Source organism: Ranitomeya variabilis, chromosome 2 (assembly GCF_051348905.1).
Source record: "Ranitomeya variabilis isolate aRanVar5 chromosome 2, aRanVar5.hap1, whole genome shotgun sequence".
Classification (NCBI taxonomy): Eukaryota; Metazoa; Chordata; class Amphibia; order Anura; family Dendrobatidae; genus Ranitomeya; species Ranitomeya variabilis.
This window is the reverse complement of record NC_135233.1, coordinates 869,832,135-869,850,879: the sequence shown is the minus strand read 5'-3', so window position 1 is coordinate 869,850,879 and position 18,745 is coordinate 869,832,135. Positions and strand designations below refer to the sequence as shown.

The 18,745-nt window shown below is 40.7% G+C and overlaps 1 protein-coding gene across 4 annotated transcripts in view; it reads left to right on the top strand.

Moving 5' to 3' along the window:
• FGF12 (fibroblast growth factor 12) overlaps positions 1 to 18,745 on the top strand; it is a 628,397-nt gene that overhangs the window by 590,013 nt on the left and 19,639 nt on the right. For all 4 annotated transcript variants that reach the window (XM_077290309.1, XM_077290311.1, XM_077290310.1 and 1 more), the window contains one exon: positions 9,964 to 10,162. In XM_077290309.1, the coding sequence (XP_077146424.1) occupies positions 9,964 to 10,162 (199 nt within the window). The remainder of the gene's footprint in view (positions 1 to 9,963; positions 10,163 to 18,745) is intronic.

Here is an 18,745-nt window from a genome sequence, read left to right as displayed (position 1 = left end):
GTCACATGCTGTAGTCATGACATCACAACTTCAACTTATCAACCAAGACTATGGGCAATGACTAGTGTTGAGCATTCCGATACCGCAAGTATCGGGTATCGGCCGATACTTGCGGGTATCGGAATTCCGATACCGAGATCCGATACTTTTGTGGTATCGGGTATCGGTATCGAAACAACATTAATGTGTAAAAGAAAGAATTAAAATAAAAAATATTGCTATACTCACCTCTCCGACGCAGCCTGGACCTTACCGAGGGAACCGGCAGCGTTCTTTGCTTAAAATGCGCGCGTTTACTGCCTTCCATGACGTCACGGCTTGTGATTGGTCGCGTGCCGCCCATGTGGCCGCGACGCGACCAATCACAGCAAGCCGTGACGTAATTTTCAGGTCCTGAATGCCTAATTCTAGGCATTCAGGATTTGAAAATTACGTCACGGCTTGTGATTGGTTGCGTGCCGCCTATGTGACCGCGACGCGACCAATCACAGCAAGCCGTGACGTAATTTTCAGGTCCTGAATGCAGAATTAGGCATTCAGGACCTGAAATTACGTCACGGCTTGCTGTGATTGGTCGCGTCGCGGTCACATGGGCGGCACGCAACCAATCACAAGCCGTGACGTAATTTTAAAATGCGCGCGTTTCCTGCTTCCCGTGACATCACGGCTTGTGATTGGTCGCGTCGCCCATGTGACCGCGACGCGACCAATCACAAGCCGTAACGTAATTTTCAAATCCTGAATGCCTAGAATTAGGCATTCAGGACCTGAAAATTACGTCACGGCTTGCTGTGATTGGTCGCGTCGCGGCCACATGGGCGGCACGCGACCAATCACAAGCCGTGACGTCATGGAAGGCAGTAAACGCGCGCATTTTAAGCAAAGAACGCTGCCAGTTCCCTCGGTAAGGTCCAGGCTGCGTCGGAGAGGTGAGTATAGCAATATTTTTTATTTTAATTCTTTCTTTTACACATTAATATGGATCCCAGGGCCTGAAGGAGAGTTTCCTCTCCTTCAGACCCTGGGAACCATCAGGGATACCGTCCGATACTTGAGTCCCATTGACTTGTATTGGTATCGGGTATCGGTATCGGATTAGATCCGATACTTTGCCGGTATCGGCCGATACTTTCCGATACCGATACTTTCAAGTATCGGACGGTATCGCTCAACACTAGCAATGACAAAGAAGTAGCGCTAAAGTAGTGGAGAATGTACAGTTATATGACAAAGTTTGGGCACCCCTATTAATCTTAAGCTTAATGTTTTATAAAAATTGGTTTTTTTACAACAGCTATTTCAGTTTCATATATCTAATAACTGTTGGACACAGTAATGTTTCTGCCTTGAAATGAGGTTTATTTTACTAACAGAAAATGTGCAATCTGCATTCAAACAAAATGTGACAGGTGCATAAGTATGGGCACCCTTATAATTTTCTTGTTTTAGATACTCCTACCTACTTTTTACGGACTTACTAAAGCACTTTTTTTGGTTTTGTAACCTCATTGAGATTTGAACTTCATAGCCAGGTGTATGCAATCATGAGAAAAGCTACTTAAAGTGGCCACTTGCAAGTTGTTCTCCTGTTTGAATCTCCTCTGAAGAGTGGCATCGTGGCCTCCTCAAAACAACTGTCAAATGATCTGAAAACAAAGATTATTCAATATAGTTGTTCAGGGGAAGGATACAAAAAGCTGTCTCAGAGATTTAACCTGTCAATTTCCACTGTGAGGAACATAGTAAGGAAATGGAAGAACACAGGTACAGTTCTTGTTAAGGCCAGAAGTGGCAGGCCAAGAAAAACATCAGAAAGGCAGAGAAGAAGAATGGTGAGATCAGTCAAGGACAATCCTCAGACCACCTCCAGAGAGCTGCAGCATCAACTTGCTGCAGATGGTGTCACTGTGCATCGGTCAACTATACAACGCACTTTGCACAAGGAGAAGCTGTATGGGAGAGTGATGCGAAAGAAGCCGTTTCTGCAAGCACGCCACAAACAGAGTCGGCTGAGGTATGCAAAACCACATTTGGAGAAGCCAATTTCTTTTTGGAAGAAGGTCCTGTGGACTGATGAAACCAAGATTGAGTTGTTTGGTCATACAAAAAGGCGTTATGCATGGCGGCAAAAAAACACAGCATTCCAAGAAAAACACTTGTTTCCCACAGTAAAATTTGGTGGAGGTTCCATCATGCTTTGGGGCTGTGTGGCCAAAGCCGGCACCGGGAATCTTGTTAAAGTTGAGGGACGCATGGATTCCTCTCAGTATCAGCAGATTCTTGACAATAATGTTCATGAATCAGTGACAAAGTTGAAGTTACGCAGGGGATGGATCTTTCAGCAAGACAATGATCCAAAACACCGCTCCAAATCTACTCAGGCATTCATGCAGAGGAACAATTACACTGTTCTGGAATGGCCATCCCAGTCCCCAGACCTGAATATCATTGAACATCTGTGGGATCATTTGAAGAGGGCTGTCCATGCTCGGCGACCATCAAACTTAACTGAACTGGAATTGTTTTGTAAAGAGGAATGGTAAAAAATACCTTCATCCAGGATCCAGGAACTCATTAAAAGCTATAGGAAGCGACTAGAGGCTGTTATTTTTGCAAAAGGAGGATCTACTAAATATTAATGTCACTTTTCTGGTGAGGTGCCCATACTTATGCACCTGTCAAATTTTGTTTGAATGCAGATTGCACATTTTCTGTTAGTACAATAAACCTCATTTCAAGCCAGAAACATTACTGTGTCCAACAGTTATTAGATATATGAAACTGAAATAGCTGTTGCAAAAAAAAACAATTTTTATAAAACATTAAGCTTAAGATTAATAGGGGTGCCCAAACGTTTTCATATAACTGTATAACACTGACTTTCTTATTTTTACCTAGAGCCAGGCAATGGGGATAAAAAATTGTCTGTGGCCGCAGCATCGGAGCAAGAGTACCGCCTCCTCTCTGATGGCATCTATGGCTCTTCTTTTGTTTAGCCGTCCTGGCGCAATGTCATCATTGTGACCTGAAGTACCATGGGACATCGTGCCAGGCCAGCTAATTCTAAGGAGAGTCTAAGATGCCATCGGGTAAGAGACAATTCTCATGTCCACAGACCACTGATGGAATCCAATTCTAACCCTAATGGTAAGGTAGAAGAACATAATCCAGCCCTATAAAACTCTATAGATTTGCGAACACTCACAATTAGGGTTATCTGCACTATCAAATTTAACATAAAAACTATCCCTTTGCAACCATTTTTTTTTCATATTTCTAATGCATCTAATATCAATGCTAAAGCAAATTTGCAATTATTCTTAATTGCTGGTCTATTGCATTTTGTGTCTACGGCTCCTTTAGATGTTTTGTGGGTAACGGACAACAAACTGTTTTATAGTCTGATTCTGCAGGTATATTTCCATCCATTTAGCCTCTAGTTTTTACTAAGATATGTTTAGTAGTTTATCAAGATATCAAGAAGTTGAGAAGTGCTGGATCTCCTCATAATCGCATGATCAGACTATTTTCTTTTGTAGTCTGCTCTATACACTATGTTCCAAATTATTATGCAAATGACATTTTTCTCTGATTTTCCTAAATGGTTGGTGCAAATGACAGTCAGTCTAATAAAAGTAATCACCCTTTAGAGTATACATCGAATTTTATTGAATAAACCTCCCAATGATAATAGTATAATCTCCAAAATGAATACAAACTCAAAATGCACTGTTCCAAATTATTAGGCACAGTAGAATTTCTAGACATTTGATATGTTTTAAAGAACAGAAAATGCTCATTTGTGGAATTTGCAGCATTAGGAGGTCACATTCACTGAACAAAAAAGCTATTTAACTCCAAAACATCCCAACAGGCCAAGTTACATGTTAACATAGGAACCCTTCTTTGATATCACCTTCACAATTCCTGCATCCATTGAACTTGAGTTTTTGGAGTTTCTGCTTGTATTTCTTCCCTCCCTGAGCTACTGTTTTGATGTGAACTGCCTCCCATCCTCATAGATCTTTTGCTTGATGATACTCCAAAGGTTCTCTATAGGGTTGAGGTCAGGGGAAGATGGTGGCCACACCATGAGTTTATCTCCTTTTATGCCCATAGCAGCCAATGATTCAGAGGTATTCTTTGCAGCATGAGATGGTGCATTGTCATGCATGAAGATGATTTTGCTCCTGAAGGCACATTTCTGCTTTTTATACCATGGAGGAAAGTTGTCTGTCAGAAACTCTATATACTTTGCAGAGGTCATTTTCACACCTCAGGAACCTTAAAGGGCCCTACCAGCTGTTTCTCCATGATTCTGGCCCAAGACATGACTCCTCCGCCTCCTTGCTGACGTTGCAGCCTTGTTGGGACATGGTGGCCATCCGCCAACCATCCACTACTCCATCCATCTGGACCATCCAGGGTTGCTCAACACTTATCAGTAAACAAGACTGTTTGAAAATTAGTCTTCATGTATGTCTGGGCCCACTACAACCATTTCTGCTTGTGAACACTGTTTAAGGGTGGCCGAATAGTAGGTTTATGAACCAAAGCAAGCCTTTGAAGGAGCCTACACCTTGAGGTTTGAAGGACTCCAGAGGCACCAGCAGCTTCAAATATCTGTTTGCTGCTTTGTAATGGCTTTTTAGCAGCTGCTCTCTTAATCCGATGAACTTGCCTGGCAGAAATCTTCCTCATTATGCCTTTATCAGCACAAACACATGTGTGCTTAGATACAGCCACAAATCTCTTAACAGTACGATGATCACGCTTAAGTTTTCGGGAAATTTCTAATGTTTTCATCCCTTCACCAAGGCATTGCACTATTTGATGCTTTTCAGCAGCAGAGAGATCCCTTTTCTTTCCCATGTTACTTGAAACTGTGACCTGCTTAATAATGTGGAACATCATTTTTAAGCAGTTTTCCTTTAATTAGAATCACCTGGAAAACTAATTATCACATGTGTTTAAGATTGATTTCAGTGATCCATTGAGCCCTGAGACACAATACCATCCACGAGTTATTTGAAAAATAAAACAATTAAATCTTTATGACACTTAAATCCAATTTGCATAATAATTTGGAACACAGTGTAGAAACATTTATATTGGAAATACTAAGGCAGAATAGTAGGAGAGTTTTTTTATTACAATATGTTAAGTTGCTTAATTTTTTTGAAGTATTGGTTGACTTAGAAATGTGATATCAGAAATTGAATTATTGTTTAAATCAGGTTTTTATGTTTCTAGCATAGTAAGAAAAAAGGGTTTTGGTTTTTTTCAGTTTCCTACTATCTATACCACTATCTTTATTAAGAGAAACAAAATCTTGCAATTTTCACACTGGCGCACACATTTAATACTGGACTCATACTTTTCTGCCTATGTGACTTTTCAGCAGTCATTGCCATCAAAAACAAGATTATAATGGCAGATAACTGAATATTTAGTAGATAACACAGGTTTACCATTCACAATAGGTGGTCAAAACTCCCCTCCCCTCCTTTCATCTTACCTTGCTCAGATGATGCTTGTATAGTATACGGGACGGTGTATTGCTACTAATGTACACGTCAGCCACAGACATTAGCAGCAGTAGTCTGAATCAAACTATATATTTGGAAATAGGATTCTAATATGTGTCCGGTGTGAAAATTGCAGTTTTCGAATATGTGCTTGTTAAAAAAATAACATTTAAAAGGGTAATAATTCCCAACAGAGTAGAATATGAAAAATTAGCATTATAGGGAATGAGCAAAGGTCTTCTGACTTACTTTCTTAACAATGTGTATATCTAATATATAAAGCTGAATGTGTGTGTGTATGTATGTGCATGTGTATGTCCGGGATTGGCATCTGCACCGTCGCAGCTACAGCCACAAAATTTTGCACAGTCACACGACTGGACCCCGAGAGCGTCATAGGCTATGTTGTGAGGCGAAATTTTAACCCCGCGCGTTCCAATTCACCAAACAATTTTGCCCCTATCTACATAATGGGGAAAAAGGGAAAGGAAAAGTGTTAGAGGCGAATTGACAGCTGCCAGATGTGAATAAGGGGGACTTAAAGAGTGAGAGCGATGGCGCCAAAGAGTATATACCGTAGAGTTGCTAAGATGGGGCCCCGACATGGGATACTCACCACACACAGGGATATGAACACCCACACAAAATGCGCCACACACTACCACGTGCTTGAACACATATACCACCCTCAGCACACATTTCACCACACACACACCAACCTCGCCACATAAAAGTCGAAACACAAAAGGCACCGCTCAAAACTCACCACGTGCAAAATTCGCCACATGCAAAACTCGCCACACGTGCAAAACTCACCTTATGGAAAACTCGCCACACGCAAAACTTGCACACGCGGAAAAATTGCCACATGCACAAAAGTTGCAACACATGCAAAAGTTGCCTGACACAAAACTTGCACATACTCAAAACACACCACACATAAAACTCGCCATGCGCAAAATTTGCTGCACACAACGCTACACTAACCTGTCACATGCAACTCGACACACAAAAAGTTGCTACACGCATGTCACCACACAAAACTCATCTCACAAAAGTCGCTACATGCATGTCGCCACACGCAACGCAACACACACAACTTGACACATGAAACTCGCCCTAAAACACACACAAGTCTGGTATTATCCTTCAAAAATAAAAATCTGATTAATAAGCAGACAAACTACAAGAGCAACAACTGTACCATATAAGAAAATCCAGCAGCTGTCAGTCACATGACCTGTCTATTATGTGTATGTGTGAGCTAATATATACTGCTAGGGGGGAGGGCTTCCTGTTGGCTGGGGATTTATCAGGCTGCCAATTTAGCTTACAAATACTGAGGTAAAAATACTGAGCAAATAACGTGTGAACGAGGTCTAATACAGGAGGGGATGACATACAGATATATACTATATACAGGAGATGACACACAGGTATATACTGTATACAGGGGAGATGACACACAGGTATATACTATATACAGGAGATGACATACAGGTATATACTATATACAGGAGGAGATGACACACACACATATATACTATATACAGGGGAGATGACACACAGGTACATACTATATACAGGGGAGATGACACAGGTATATACTATATACAGGGGAGATGACACACAGGTATATACTATATACAGGGGAGATGACACACAGGTATATACTATATACAGGAGGAGATGACACACAGATATATACTATATACAGGAGGAGATGACACACAGGTATATACTATATACAGGGGAGATGACACACACATATATACTATATACAGGGGAGATGACACACAGGTATATCCTTTATACAGGGGAGATGACACACAGGTATATCCTATATACAGGGAAGATGACACACAGGTATATACTATATACAGGGGAGATGACACACAGGTATATACTATATATACAGGGGAGATGACACACAGGTATATACTATATACAGAGGAGATGACACACAGGTATATACTATATACAGGAGGAGATGACATACAGGTACATACTATATACAGGGGACATGACATACAGGTATATACTATATACAGGAGATGACATACAGGTATATACTATATATAGGAGGAAATGACATACAGGTATATAGTATATACAGAAGACATGACATACAGGTATATACTATGTACAGGAGGAGATGACACATAGGTATATACAATATACAGGAGGAGATGACATACAGCAGGTATATACTATTTACAGGGGAGATGACATACAGGTATATACTATATACAGGAGATGACATACAGGTGTATACTATATATAAGGGAGATGACAAATATGTATATACTGAGGGGAAAATGAGAGGTGTGAGGTGAAAATGAGGGGTGTGAGGTGAAAATGAAAAGGTGTGAGTGCAAATTGAGAGGAGTGAGGGAAAATAGTGGAGTGATCGGAAAATGACAGATGTGAGGTCAAAATGACAAGAGTTAGGGGAAAATAAGAGGAGTGAGGGGGAAAATGAGAGGTGTAAGGGAGATAATGAGAGATGTGAGGGGGAAAATGAGAGGCGTGATGGGAAAATAAGAGAAGTGAGGTGCTATAACTAACCACAGATATTTACTATGCCCAGGCAACGCCGGGCTCTTCAGCTAGTATATATATATATATATATATATATATATATATATATATATATATATATATATATATATATATATATATATATATATACATACAGCAGGTGAAATAACTGTTGAACACATCACCAATTTCTAAGTAGGTATACTTCTAAAGGTGCTATTGGCATGAATTTCTCACCAGATATTGGTAACAACCTATTCCATCTACACAGGCAAAAAAATTCAAACCATAGATATCCATAAATTTAAGTAATTTGTAATAATGAGAAATGACACAAGGAAAAAGTATTTAACACATAAAGAAAGAGTGGTGAAACGTCATGACACCATCTGAAATCTATCAGTAATTAGAAAGCAATCCTGCCACTTAGCAAAAAATAATATCAGCTGATTCAACTGATGGCCTATAAAACGGTGTCTCACTGCCCAGGTGCCACACCAGAAACATCTCATGATGGGTAAACCTAGTTAGCTGTCTGAAGACCTTCCCAACCTTACTGTTGCAAAACATACTGATGACATTGGTTAGAGAAGAATTTCCAAACTACTGAAGGTCCCAGTGAGCACTCTTGGGGCCATAATCCAGAAGTGGAAAGACCATAATTTCACCATAAACCGACCACGACCAGGTTCTCCCCGCAAGATTTCAGATAGAGAAGTAGAAAGAATTATCAAAAGAGTTGTCCAAGAGTCAAGTACCACCTGTGGATTGCCACAGAAATACCTGGAATGAGTAGGTACATTTGTTTCAAAGAAAACAATAAGAAATATGCTCAACCTCCATGGCCTGTATGCATGCTCATCACTCAAGACTCCCATTGCTGAACAAAAAGCATGTTCAAGCTTCTTTACAGTTTGCTCAACAGTATTTAGACAAGCCTGTGAAATACTGGGAGAATATACTCTGGTCAGATGAGACCAAAATGAATCTCTTTGGATTCTATAATACACACCATGTTTGGAGGTCACAAGGCACTGCTAATCACCCCATAAACACCAATCCAACAGTGAAATTTCGAGATGGGAACATCCTGGTGTGGGGCTGTTTTTTAGCAGTGGAAACGTTGTATAATTGAAGGAAGGATGAATGGACAAATGTGCCGAGACATTCTTGATGAAAATCTGCTGCCATCTACCAGGATGATGAAGATTGAATGAGGATGGACACAAGATAATGATCCTAAACACTCAGCCAAGGAAACTCTCAACTGGTTTCAGAGAAAGAAAATAAAGCTGCTAGAGTGGCCGTCCAATCTCCTGACCTGAATCCAATAGAAAATGTATGGAAGGAGCTAAAAGTTCAGAGTTCATAGAAGGAGCCCACGGGACCTTCAGGATTTGGTGAGTGTTTGTGTGGAAGAATGGGCCAAAATCACACCCGAGCAGAGCAATGCATGCGACTAGTTTCTCAATACAGGAGACGTCATGAAGCCGTTATCAACAACAAAGGCTTTTGCACGAGGTATTAAATAAATTTCAGTAAGCGTGTTCTATACGCTTCCCTGTGTCATTTCTCATTATTACACATAATTTAATTTATGGACATCTATGTTTTGATTTATTTTCCTGTGTGGATTAGATGGGTTGTTACCGACAACAGAATTTTATATCAAAAGCACCTTTAGAAATATACTGTCATTACTCAGGTAATTGATGATGTGTTCAATACCTATGTCATCTGCTGTGTGTGTGTGTGTACATATATATATATATATATATATATATATATATATATATATATATATATATATATTATATATTTGCAAACTACCTTCTCATCATGTATTTAATTCGTATGTTTACTCTAAAATGTCATCTTTTTCTTTTACCTATAGGATACTTTTACCCCAGAATGCAAATTTAAGGAGTCTGTTTTTGAGAATTACTACGTCATCTATTCGTCGACACTCTATCGGCAGCAGGAGTCTGGCCGTCAGTGGTTCTTAGGACTAAGTAAAGAAGGACAAATCATGAAAGGAAACCGAGTGAAAAAGACCAAACCATCATCACATTTTGTACCAAAACCTATAGAAGGTAACAATCTATTCTTTTTCATATGTGGCCTCCATAACAATCTGGATTGGAGTCTGAGGTTTTATGGAAAGATATCTGTGATGGCAGCACAGTCGTGGTATACATTTCTGACGTATGTTTCTTTATACAGTCTATATATGTAAGTGATGTACATGTGTCACGGATCAAAAAAATATATAGTAAGCTAAAGAAGAATAAAAAAATGGAGTGAACTTAACCATGTTAGGATGTACACAAGAATGAATGGCCCCAAAGTACACACGGAGGACCGCATATAGATAAGTAGAACGAAAGAGACAAAGTCCTCCAATACCAATAAACTTTAAATATAAGGAAATTTTTATTCAAATACAAAAACAATTTTTAAGAATAGTTAAAAGTAGGAAATGCCAGTAAACCATACATGTGATGGGAAAAACGCAAACGCTGGACATTTAAGTAATCAGATCATGCCGTAAATAGGACGATGTATATATATAAGGTATGCCATATATGAGAAACCACAGATCAATATAAATCAAGATATCGATAAAATTAAGTACAAGATATAAAGTGCATAGTGCAGAAATAACTGAATTAATTCATGTGGCGATAATATATCTAAAGGCATAAAGCAATACACATTAAGTCATTACCATTATGACTAAAATACGTATGTATGGGTTACTGGCGTTTCCTACTTTTAACTGTTCTTAAAAATAGTTTTTGTATTTGAATAAAAATTTCCTTATATTTAAAGTTTATTGGTATTGGAGGACTTTGTCTCTTTCGTTCATGTTAGGATGTAAATGGAAGGCTGGGAACCGTGAATCGGTGGGTGCAGAATCCTGTTGGTGAGAAGCATCCTACATATGAAAAGCAGGAGGAGAAACACCGCCAGGTAAAAATTAGAAATCCTTTCTGGAAAGTCCATTAAAAATAGTAGCTCCATGTGAGGGATGCAGAAACTGACTCGTGTCTGGCGATACAAAAGCCCGTAATCATAGTAGTATAATCAAAATAGTATGAATAAGGGCGTTTGTAACAGCGTCAGTCTCTGCGTCCCTCACATGGTTTTTAATGGACTTTTAATAAAGTTTTTAATTATTACCTGGTGATTGTGCCAAGCTTCTCCCCCAGTTTTCCGTAAGTAGGCCGATGTACTAGTATAAACCTCCTTATAGCCACAGAAGAAGGGCCATGTGTATTTTTACAGCCAAGGTATAATATTATAGAGCACCTTTGAGTCGCGCTGAGGTGAGACTCAATTATGTAACACCCGAGACTGACCGCCATTGCTTGTTCTTACTACAGATCATTTTCCTTTTGTGAGCAGAAATTTATATATATATTGCATTACTTGGCTTTTTGCTTCTTGGTCTATTGTGCTTTTTTGTATGTCTATAGGAGGGTAATATGCTCATTACAAGCCGTGGCAAAGCCGTGAGATTTACTGAGCGATTTACAGCTAGATCTTACTGAAAAGAGATTGCAAAGTTTTGAAGCTTTTGTATCCTGGAGAATGTCATGTACTTCATCACAAACCGTAGCGCTATCTGGCCATCATTCCATTAAATGCATTCTGCTGTTCACGGCAGACAGATTGCTTTCCGAATTCTGTTCCTCCTGGTGCTGTCACGTTATTGTATTTCCCTGGACAGCCATATTCAGGCACAGAAAATGCCAGCCACGAGACAAACCTCTGTAGCACATTGCCCAGTCCCCGACCTCCTTGGCTTTGTTGGGTGATGTTAGACATCGTCATTTTATTATCTAGCTGTAATGCATGTACTGACTATGGAAGATTTGTGTTTTCTATATCTTGCAGGACTTTTTTATGAAATTGCTTTTGAACACTGCTCATAAGGGTAGTGGCACGTGGGGTATGAAGGTATAACTCACAAGCCAAATCAGAATATTTTGGACTGTATGAGTACATTGTTGAAAATGCAGAGTGTACATTAATGAGAAAAAAATGAACTTTTTTGAATTTACCAAATGGCTGCAATGAAACAAAGAGTGAAAAATGTGAAGGTGTCTGAATACTTTCCGTACCCACTGTACTAATGCGTGCAGTTTGTATTATTTCATCTGATGATAGGTTCTCTTTAAAGGGAACCTGTCACCTTCAAAAACATGATTTACTTGTAGATATAGTGGTAATCTGCAGGTAAGCCAAATAAGAATATTTTTGGATTGTAGGAATCCGATGTTGAAAACGTTGAGACTTGTTAAAGTTAGCTGCATATTAAAGGGGTTGTACCGTCCAAATCAACAAGTCTGCAGTTTGGTAATCGGCAGGTAAGTAGCTTTAAATTTGTCTGACTGCCTTACTGGAGCAGCAGTTAGAGGAAGAAAATTATACTCACCTGGGGGGGCGGTCCCCCTGCGGTCCGGTCCGATGGGTGTCGCGGCCTCCCATCTTCTTACGATGACGTCCTCTTCTTGTCTTCCTGTTGCGGCTCCTGCGCAGGCGTACTTTGTCTGCACTGTTGAGGGCAGAGCAAAGTACTGCAGTGCGTAGGCGCCGGGAGAGGTCAGAGAGGCCCAGCGCCTGCAGGGAGCGACTATAGGGAGCTGTAGGAGCAGTGACTGTAACTGCTCCCAGCGCAGCCCTAATGACTGTAAGCAAGCAGCTGCTGGAAGAATTTAACTTTATGTTCTCCCTGTAGCCGATACTCCAGGAAGGCAGTCAGAGATGATGTTAATGCTGCTTACCTACAGATTACCCATAGATCTACAGGTAAATAGTATTTCTGTAGGTGACAGACTCTCTTAAATTCTGAGATTATTAAGACTTTTAGTGCTAGTTAGACCACAGCAGGAGCCAGTTTGATGTTTTTGATGCCTGTTTTTGGGGATTTGTGAAACATATGATAAGGGAAGGAAGAAGTTGATCCAGCTTCCGATCCACAATTCAAAGAGACGTGGTGTAAAATAATGAAGTCTTTATTTCCAGAAGAGTTAAAAATCAATAGGGAAATAAAAAATAAAAAATATAGGAAACAAAACCCTCTGTGATGGAGGGAGCAGTAGGGGGGACACAAAAACATTAGGCTACCAGACACATTTCGAATGCTAGTGTGTTCTTAGGCTTGGTTTAAACAAACATATATTAAAGGAAATGCTTAATATCTACTTATTGATTCTGTTGTAATTTTTGTCATTTGAAGCTGAAATCCGTTAATGCCTGTATAGTTCTGCCACCATTAGTACATGAGCATTTTCAATTGGTCCTCGTACCATGAACATTCTTGTTCTTTGAGGAAACAGTACATTTTAAATAGCAAAATAATAATTTAATAAAATAAGGATGCTTTGCATGTTATGTATATATCCCAAAGAGCGTACACAATGGTGTATAAGGTTACTGTGTATAATAAGGCGAATTAATGGATTTCTAGAACGGGAAGGATGCAGGATCTTTATGCCGGATGGTGTGATTAAGATGGAACGTGGGAGATTGAAGAAAAGCTGCACATCCGAGATATGTCCCACTTGTTCAGTGGCAGCATTTTCCCCTCACATTCCCTCGGGCACTTTAGTTAAATATGAGAGACTTCAGTCAGCAAATCAGCTCGCCATTCACTGCAATTTCCTTTTAGCGCTTCCCGGTATCAAACAGCACATAGGAAAGCAAATGCATTCATTGAATTTCCTGATACAACGGCACATTGCTTCCCCCACCTCCCTTTTATGGGAGAGGAAGATAGCTGGGAAACCCTGACTCCTTTGTTACAGGGTAATTATTCATTTGGTGTGCAATCAATTCCCTTGTATATAAGGCATTACACTTTCTCATGTCTGCCCTATCTTCCCAGGGCAGTGAGTCCTTATTAACTCTCCAGTGATGTATGGATGTGTTACCTCTGCTGGAGCCCTATGCAGCACATGCGGTTATATCTCTGTTTTTGTTTTTTCTTGGAGAGGGTATTCTGGTAATGTGTTAGCAATTACTAATAAAATCCTTGTATGACATGTTTACAGCATGCTTTCATGTTTCATTTCTCAGGGTTCACAGGTTGGTTGTAGTGTTTGCATGTGCCAGCATTGTTGGCATCACACAACAGTCAATGTAGAGTTTTGGCTGCAGCACTCATCATACATCCAGGAGACCAGGTCGTCATACCCACAGATAGATGCACGTCCAAAGATCCAAGGAGATCACTTGGAAACATTAACCATAAAAAGAGTATAATGAAAGCATCCAAACTTGAGAGAAGTACCGTAAATAAATCTTCTTATATTCTGACAAAAACATGCAACGCTTTGGCAATGCAAAGATTTGTAGATGTATTTACTTCACTCAAGCGTGGATGCTGTCCTTTTACTCTTATCACACATAAGAGTGTCATCGTTTTACCTTTGGTTAATCTACACCGATCCTCTGTTAGCCTTCCTGTTATCAAAATCATTATCATATTGTAGTAATATCCATAACAATACATCAAGACATGGAACAGCCACGAAGAGGTCAGCATACTGTGATAAATGTCTGACCAAAAAATGTTTTTTTAAATTTCTTACCATTTTTTTTTTATTAATTTAAAAAAAAATACAGGCCCCACCAATCCACCCACTTGGAAAAAAATGCAATCTTCACACAGTCCTATAGGTCTCATGCTAAAGACATACTCTTCCTGTTCTGTACTGAAGACTTTTCAGCAGTCTAATTATCATCACAGACAGAATTACAATGGCAGGTTAAACACTATTATGTAATGCCAGAGTCCCTGTTTGCCTCCTCCTGGCAGTGACGCTGGCGTACCCACCATTCCTGGCCATGCGGTAAGCTCCTGTCCTCTGCATGTTTGTTTACTGGCAGCATGCTTAGGATGCACGCACAGGAACTTTCTGGTTCTTAAAGAGACAGTGCGTGCGCTCCTAAGATGTCCCCGCTAATACCTGAGAGGCATCTGGTACTTAAGGCACCTTCTCCCGTTTGGAGGTGCCTGTTCAACATCATGGACTTTAGTGTCTAGTTTGTCTGTAAGCCTTTTACCTCCGTTGTGAGGTCCACTCCTTGCCCAAACCTGTTTCTGCCACCATGGGGGCTGAATACTCAGGCCTGAACCCTGTACCTGTATTTGTTCTTGTCTGAACCTGTGTCCCTGGATCTGTATCTGAGTTAGGACCTGACTCTTAGGCCGGCGTCACACTACAGCGAGATACGGCCGAGTCTCGCAGGTTAAAAACAAGCTCTGGCACCAGCACTCCAGAGTGGAGCATGCGGCCGCATAGCAATACATGGACCTGCACGCTCCGCTCCGGAGTGCCGGTGCCAGAGCTTGTTTTTAACCTGCGAGACTCGGCCATATCTCGCTGTAGTGTGACTCCGGCCTTATCCTGTTTTTATCCGGTCTGTATCTTTCCCTATATCTGCTGTGTCAGTATCTGAACCTGTCTATGTAGCCTTCTGTGTCTGAATCGGCACCTATTTCCACACTAGCTGTGTCTGTTTCAGTTTCTTCCTCCAAGCGTGTTGTCTGAATTAGTCCCTTCCGTATGTCTGCTGTTTGACTCTGTAGCTTTCCTTAAACCTCCGTGCCTGAACCAATACCTCTCTCCAAGCCTGCATTGTCTTAACCAGTACCTATCTATTCTATTGTCGCCGTGCAACATTAGTGATCTGTGTGTACACTTACTACTTGATAGGAAGTAGTTGTGTGAATCCGGCTCTGTCTGACCGATGTGTACTTGTCCTTATGTTCGTCCTGTGTGAACTTCGTCCAGTCTGTTGTGTCTGTACCTGTCCTTACTGTCTCTGTTCTATGTGAACCTGCGCCTGTCTGTCCGGAGGGAACCTTCGGTTTCCTGCTTGACCTTATCTGTGGTTTCCTGCTTGACCGCACCTGCAGTTTCCTGCTTGACCGCACCTGCGGTTCCTTGTCTGTCTAGTCTGAACTGGGTCCTACCCTTTCCTGTATTCCAGTAGTACCACCAGTGTCCCAGTCCTTCCTGAAGCTGTTCCTGTCTGTCCAGTCTGAACTGGGTCCTTCCTGTGTCTGCCGGGCCCGCTTGCCTTCCAGTATATCAGTTGTGTCCGCCTGCACGGACCTGTCTGCATACCATCTGTGGCTTCCAGTATCTTTTTATGAGTTAGCTGTGCCAGACAGTATTCCTACAGTACCTGCCTACACCTGCCGTTACAGTGTGTAGTGTCTTTGGGTGTCAGCTGCTGCTGCCACCTGGCATGGTACCTGGCATCTACCTGCCACACAAGCCTGACCTCACCACTAGAGGCTCCAGCGAAGACCTAGATAGCTGCATCGTTACGCTCCTCCAGGGTAAGTCTGGTCTGTGGCACAGGCATGATTCAGGCTCGCGTGAAAAAGTCAGCGCGAGCGTAACACTTTAAACACAGTACAGAGCATAGGATCCACCATATGCCCAGCTCACCTTCTCCCCTTACCTTTACAGTGACCTTTACCCTTGTTGGAATATATTTAATTTACAAGTTCAGAAGACTTCTGTACAAAAGATAAAGTCTGAGTCATTGTATTGCTACTTATATCCATGTACCCAACAGGAAGTCTTAATTTAGGACAAGTGGAGTGGGCAGTGTGAAAATATGCAAGTTTTTTTGTTTTAATATAGAGCATGATATGAAAAAAGAAATGCATTTAAAAAGAAACTAATTTAACTCCTTTCTGCCCTCGGACGGAATAGAACCCCACTTTCATGTGGGCTCCAGGGGTGAGCCCGCATCAAAGCCGGGACATGTCAGCTGTTTTGAACAGCTGACATGTGCCCCCAATAGGCGAGGGCGGAATCGGTGGTCGGCGCTCATAGCAATGTAGTAATTCTGCTTCATAGGGGCGATCTGAGCATCACCTCTATGTAGCAGAGCCGATGAAGTTGTGGCAGCTTCTAGCCTCCCATAGAGGCTATTGAAGAATGCCAAAATAAAAAAAAGTTTTTAAAAATATGAAAACAATAAAAAAATATAAAAGTTTAAAACGGCCCCTAATTTGGCCCCATTCAAAATAAAACAATGCAAAATCAAAACTACACATATTTGGTATCGCCGAGTTCAGAATCTCCCGATCTATCAATAAAAAAAGGATTAACTTGATCGCTAAATGGCGTAGCAATAAAAAAAAGTAAAAACGCCAGAATTACTTTTTTTTTGGTCGCCGTGACATTGCATTAAAATGCAGTAACGGGTGATTAAAAGAACGTATCTGCACCAAAATGGTATAATTTAAACCGTCAGCTCGGCAGGCAAAAATAATCCCTCACCCAACCCGAGATCATGAAAAATGGAGATGTTACGGGTATCGGAAAATTGCGCAATTTTTTTTATTTATTTATTTTTTTTTAAAGCAAATTTTGGAATTTTTTGTCACCACTTAGATAAAAAGAACCTAGACATGTTTGGTGTCTATGAACTCATAATGACCTGGAGAATCATAATGACAGGTCAGTTTTAGCATTTAGTGAACCTAGCAAAAAAGCCAAACAAAAAAACAAGTGTGAGATTGAACTTTTTTTTGCAATTTCACCGTACTTGGAATTTTTATACCATTTTCGAGTACATGACATGGGAAAAACCAATGGTGTCGTTCAAAAGTACAACTCGTCCCGCAATAAAAAAGCCCTCACATGGCCATATTGTTAGAAAAATAAAAAAAGTTATGGGGAGCGAAAAACGAAAACACAAAACCGAAAAAAGCTGGGGTCATGAAAGGGTTAAACAATAGGTTTTTTTTGTAATAAAAAATTGTTTTTAAAACAGAATGCACTCTGCAGTAACCAGTAAAGAGCATGTGCTTATTAAAAGGTGTATACTGTGTGGTAGTCAAAATAGCAAAATAATAATGTCCATATGCTTACTTCAAAAAATCCCAACCTGGCCCCACCAACCTGTCTCAAGCATCTCTTGTCCTTTGGTCCTACATACATGCTGATGTGCCATTGAGGCAAAATATAGCCTGTTTAGTAATATGACTGTAAAGAGATGAACATGTTGCCCACGTTTCCCCTTGAAGAAACAAGTTTATTATTGTAATACATTATGTGATGTGATGTGAGCTGTGATGTATAATATGAATTGTGATGTGCGTTAAAGGTTTGACAATAGGGATAGTGATAGTTAATGTTTGGGACTAGCCCACAGTGAGAGTGGCTGAGTTGAAGGGAAAGTGACGGTTTCCTGTCAGAAAGGCAGATAGGGCATGGAGTGCATAGCAAGTGGACTTAAGATACAATGTGAGTAGTGCCACATTTTGGGTGTTTCTAAGTAGAAGAGAAGAAATAGGGAGATCCGGAGCAGAGGTGACTGAAGGACAGAGTGGACTTCCGGAGATGGGTCCTGCGAGGGAACGCCTGGCCACAAGGACCAGTGATTATAACTGTTGAAGCTAATGGGCCTAAACAGGACTGACTATGTGAGATGAGAAAAGTTTCTCGGGCTGAAGTTTCAGAGCATCAGCACTAGAGAAGCTGAGGACCGGCCATACTGGTTCCTTAAAGGGAAAAGAAGACGTGGAACCGTAGGACAAGACTAGCTGGGTTGTGGTGAAGTAGTGAGAACCAGTGGAAAGAGGAAATGAGGAAAGGTGTTTGGCCAGTTTTCCATTAATAGTTTGCAAGATATGGTAT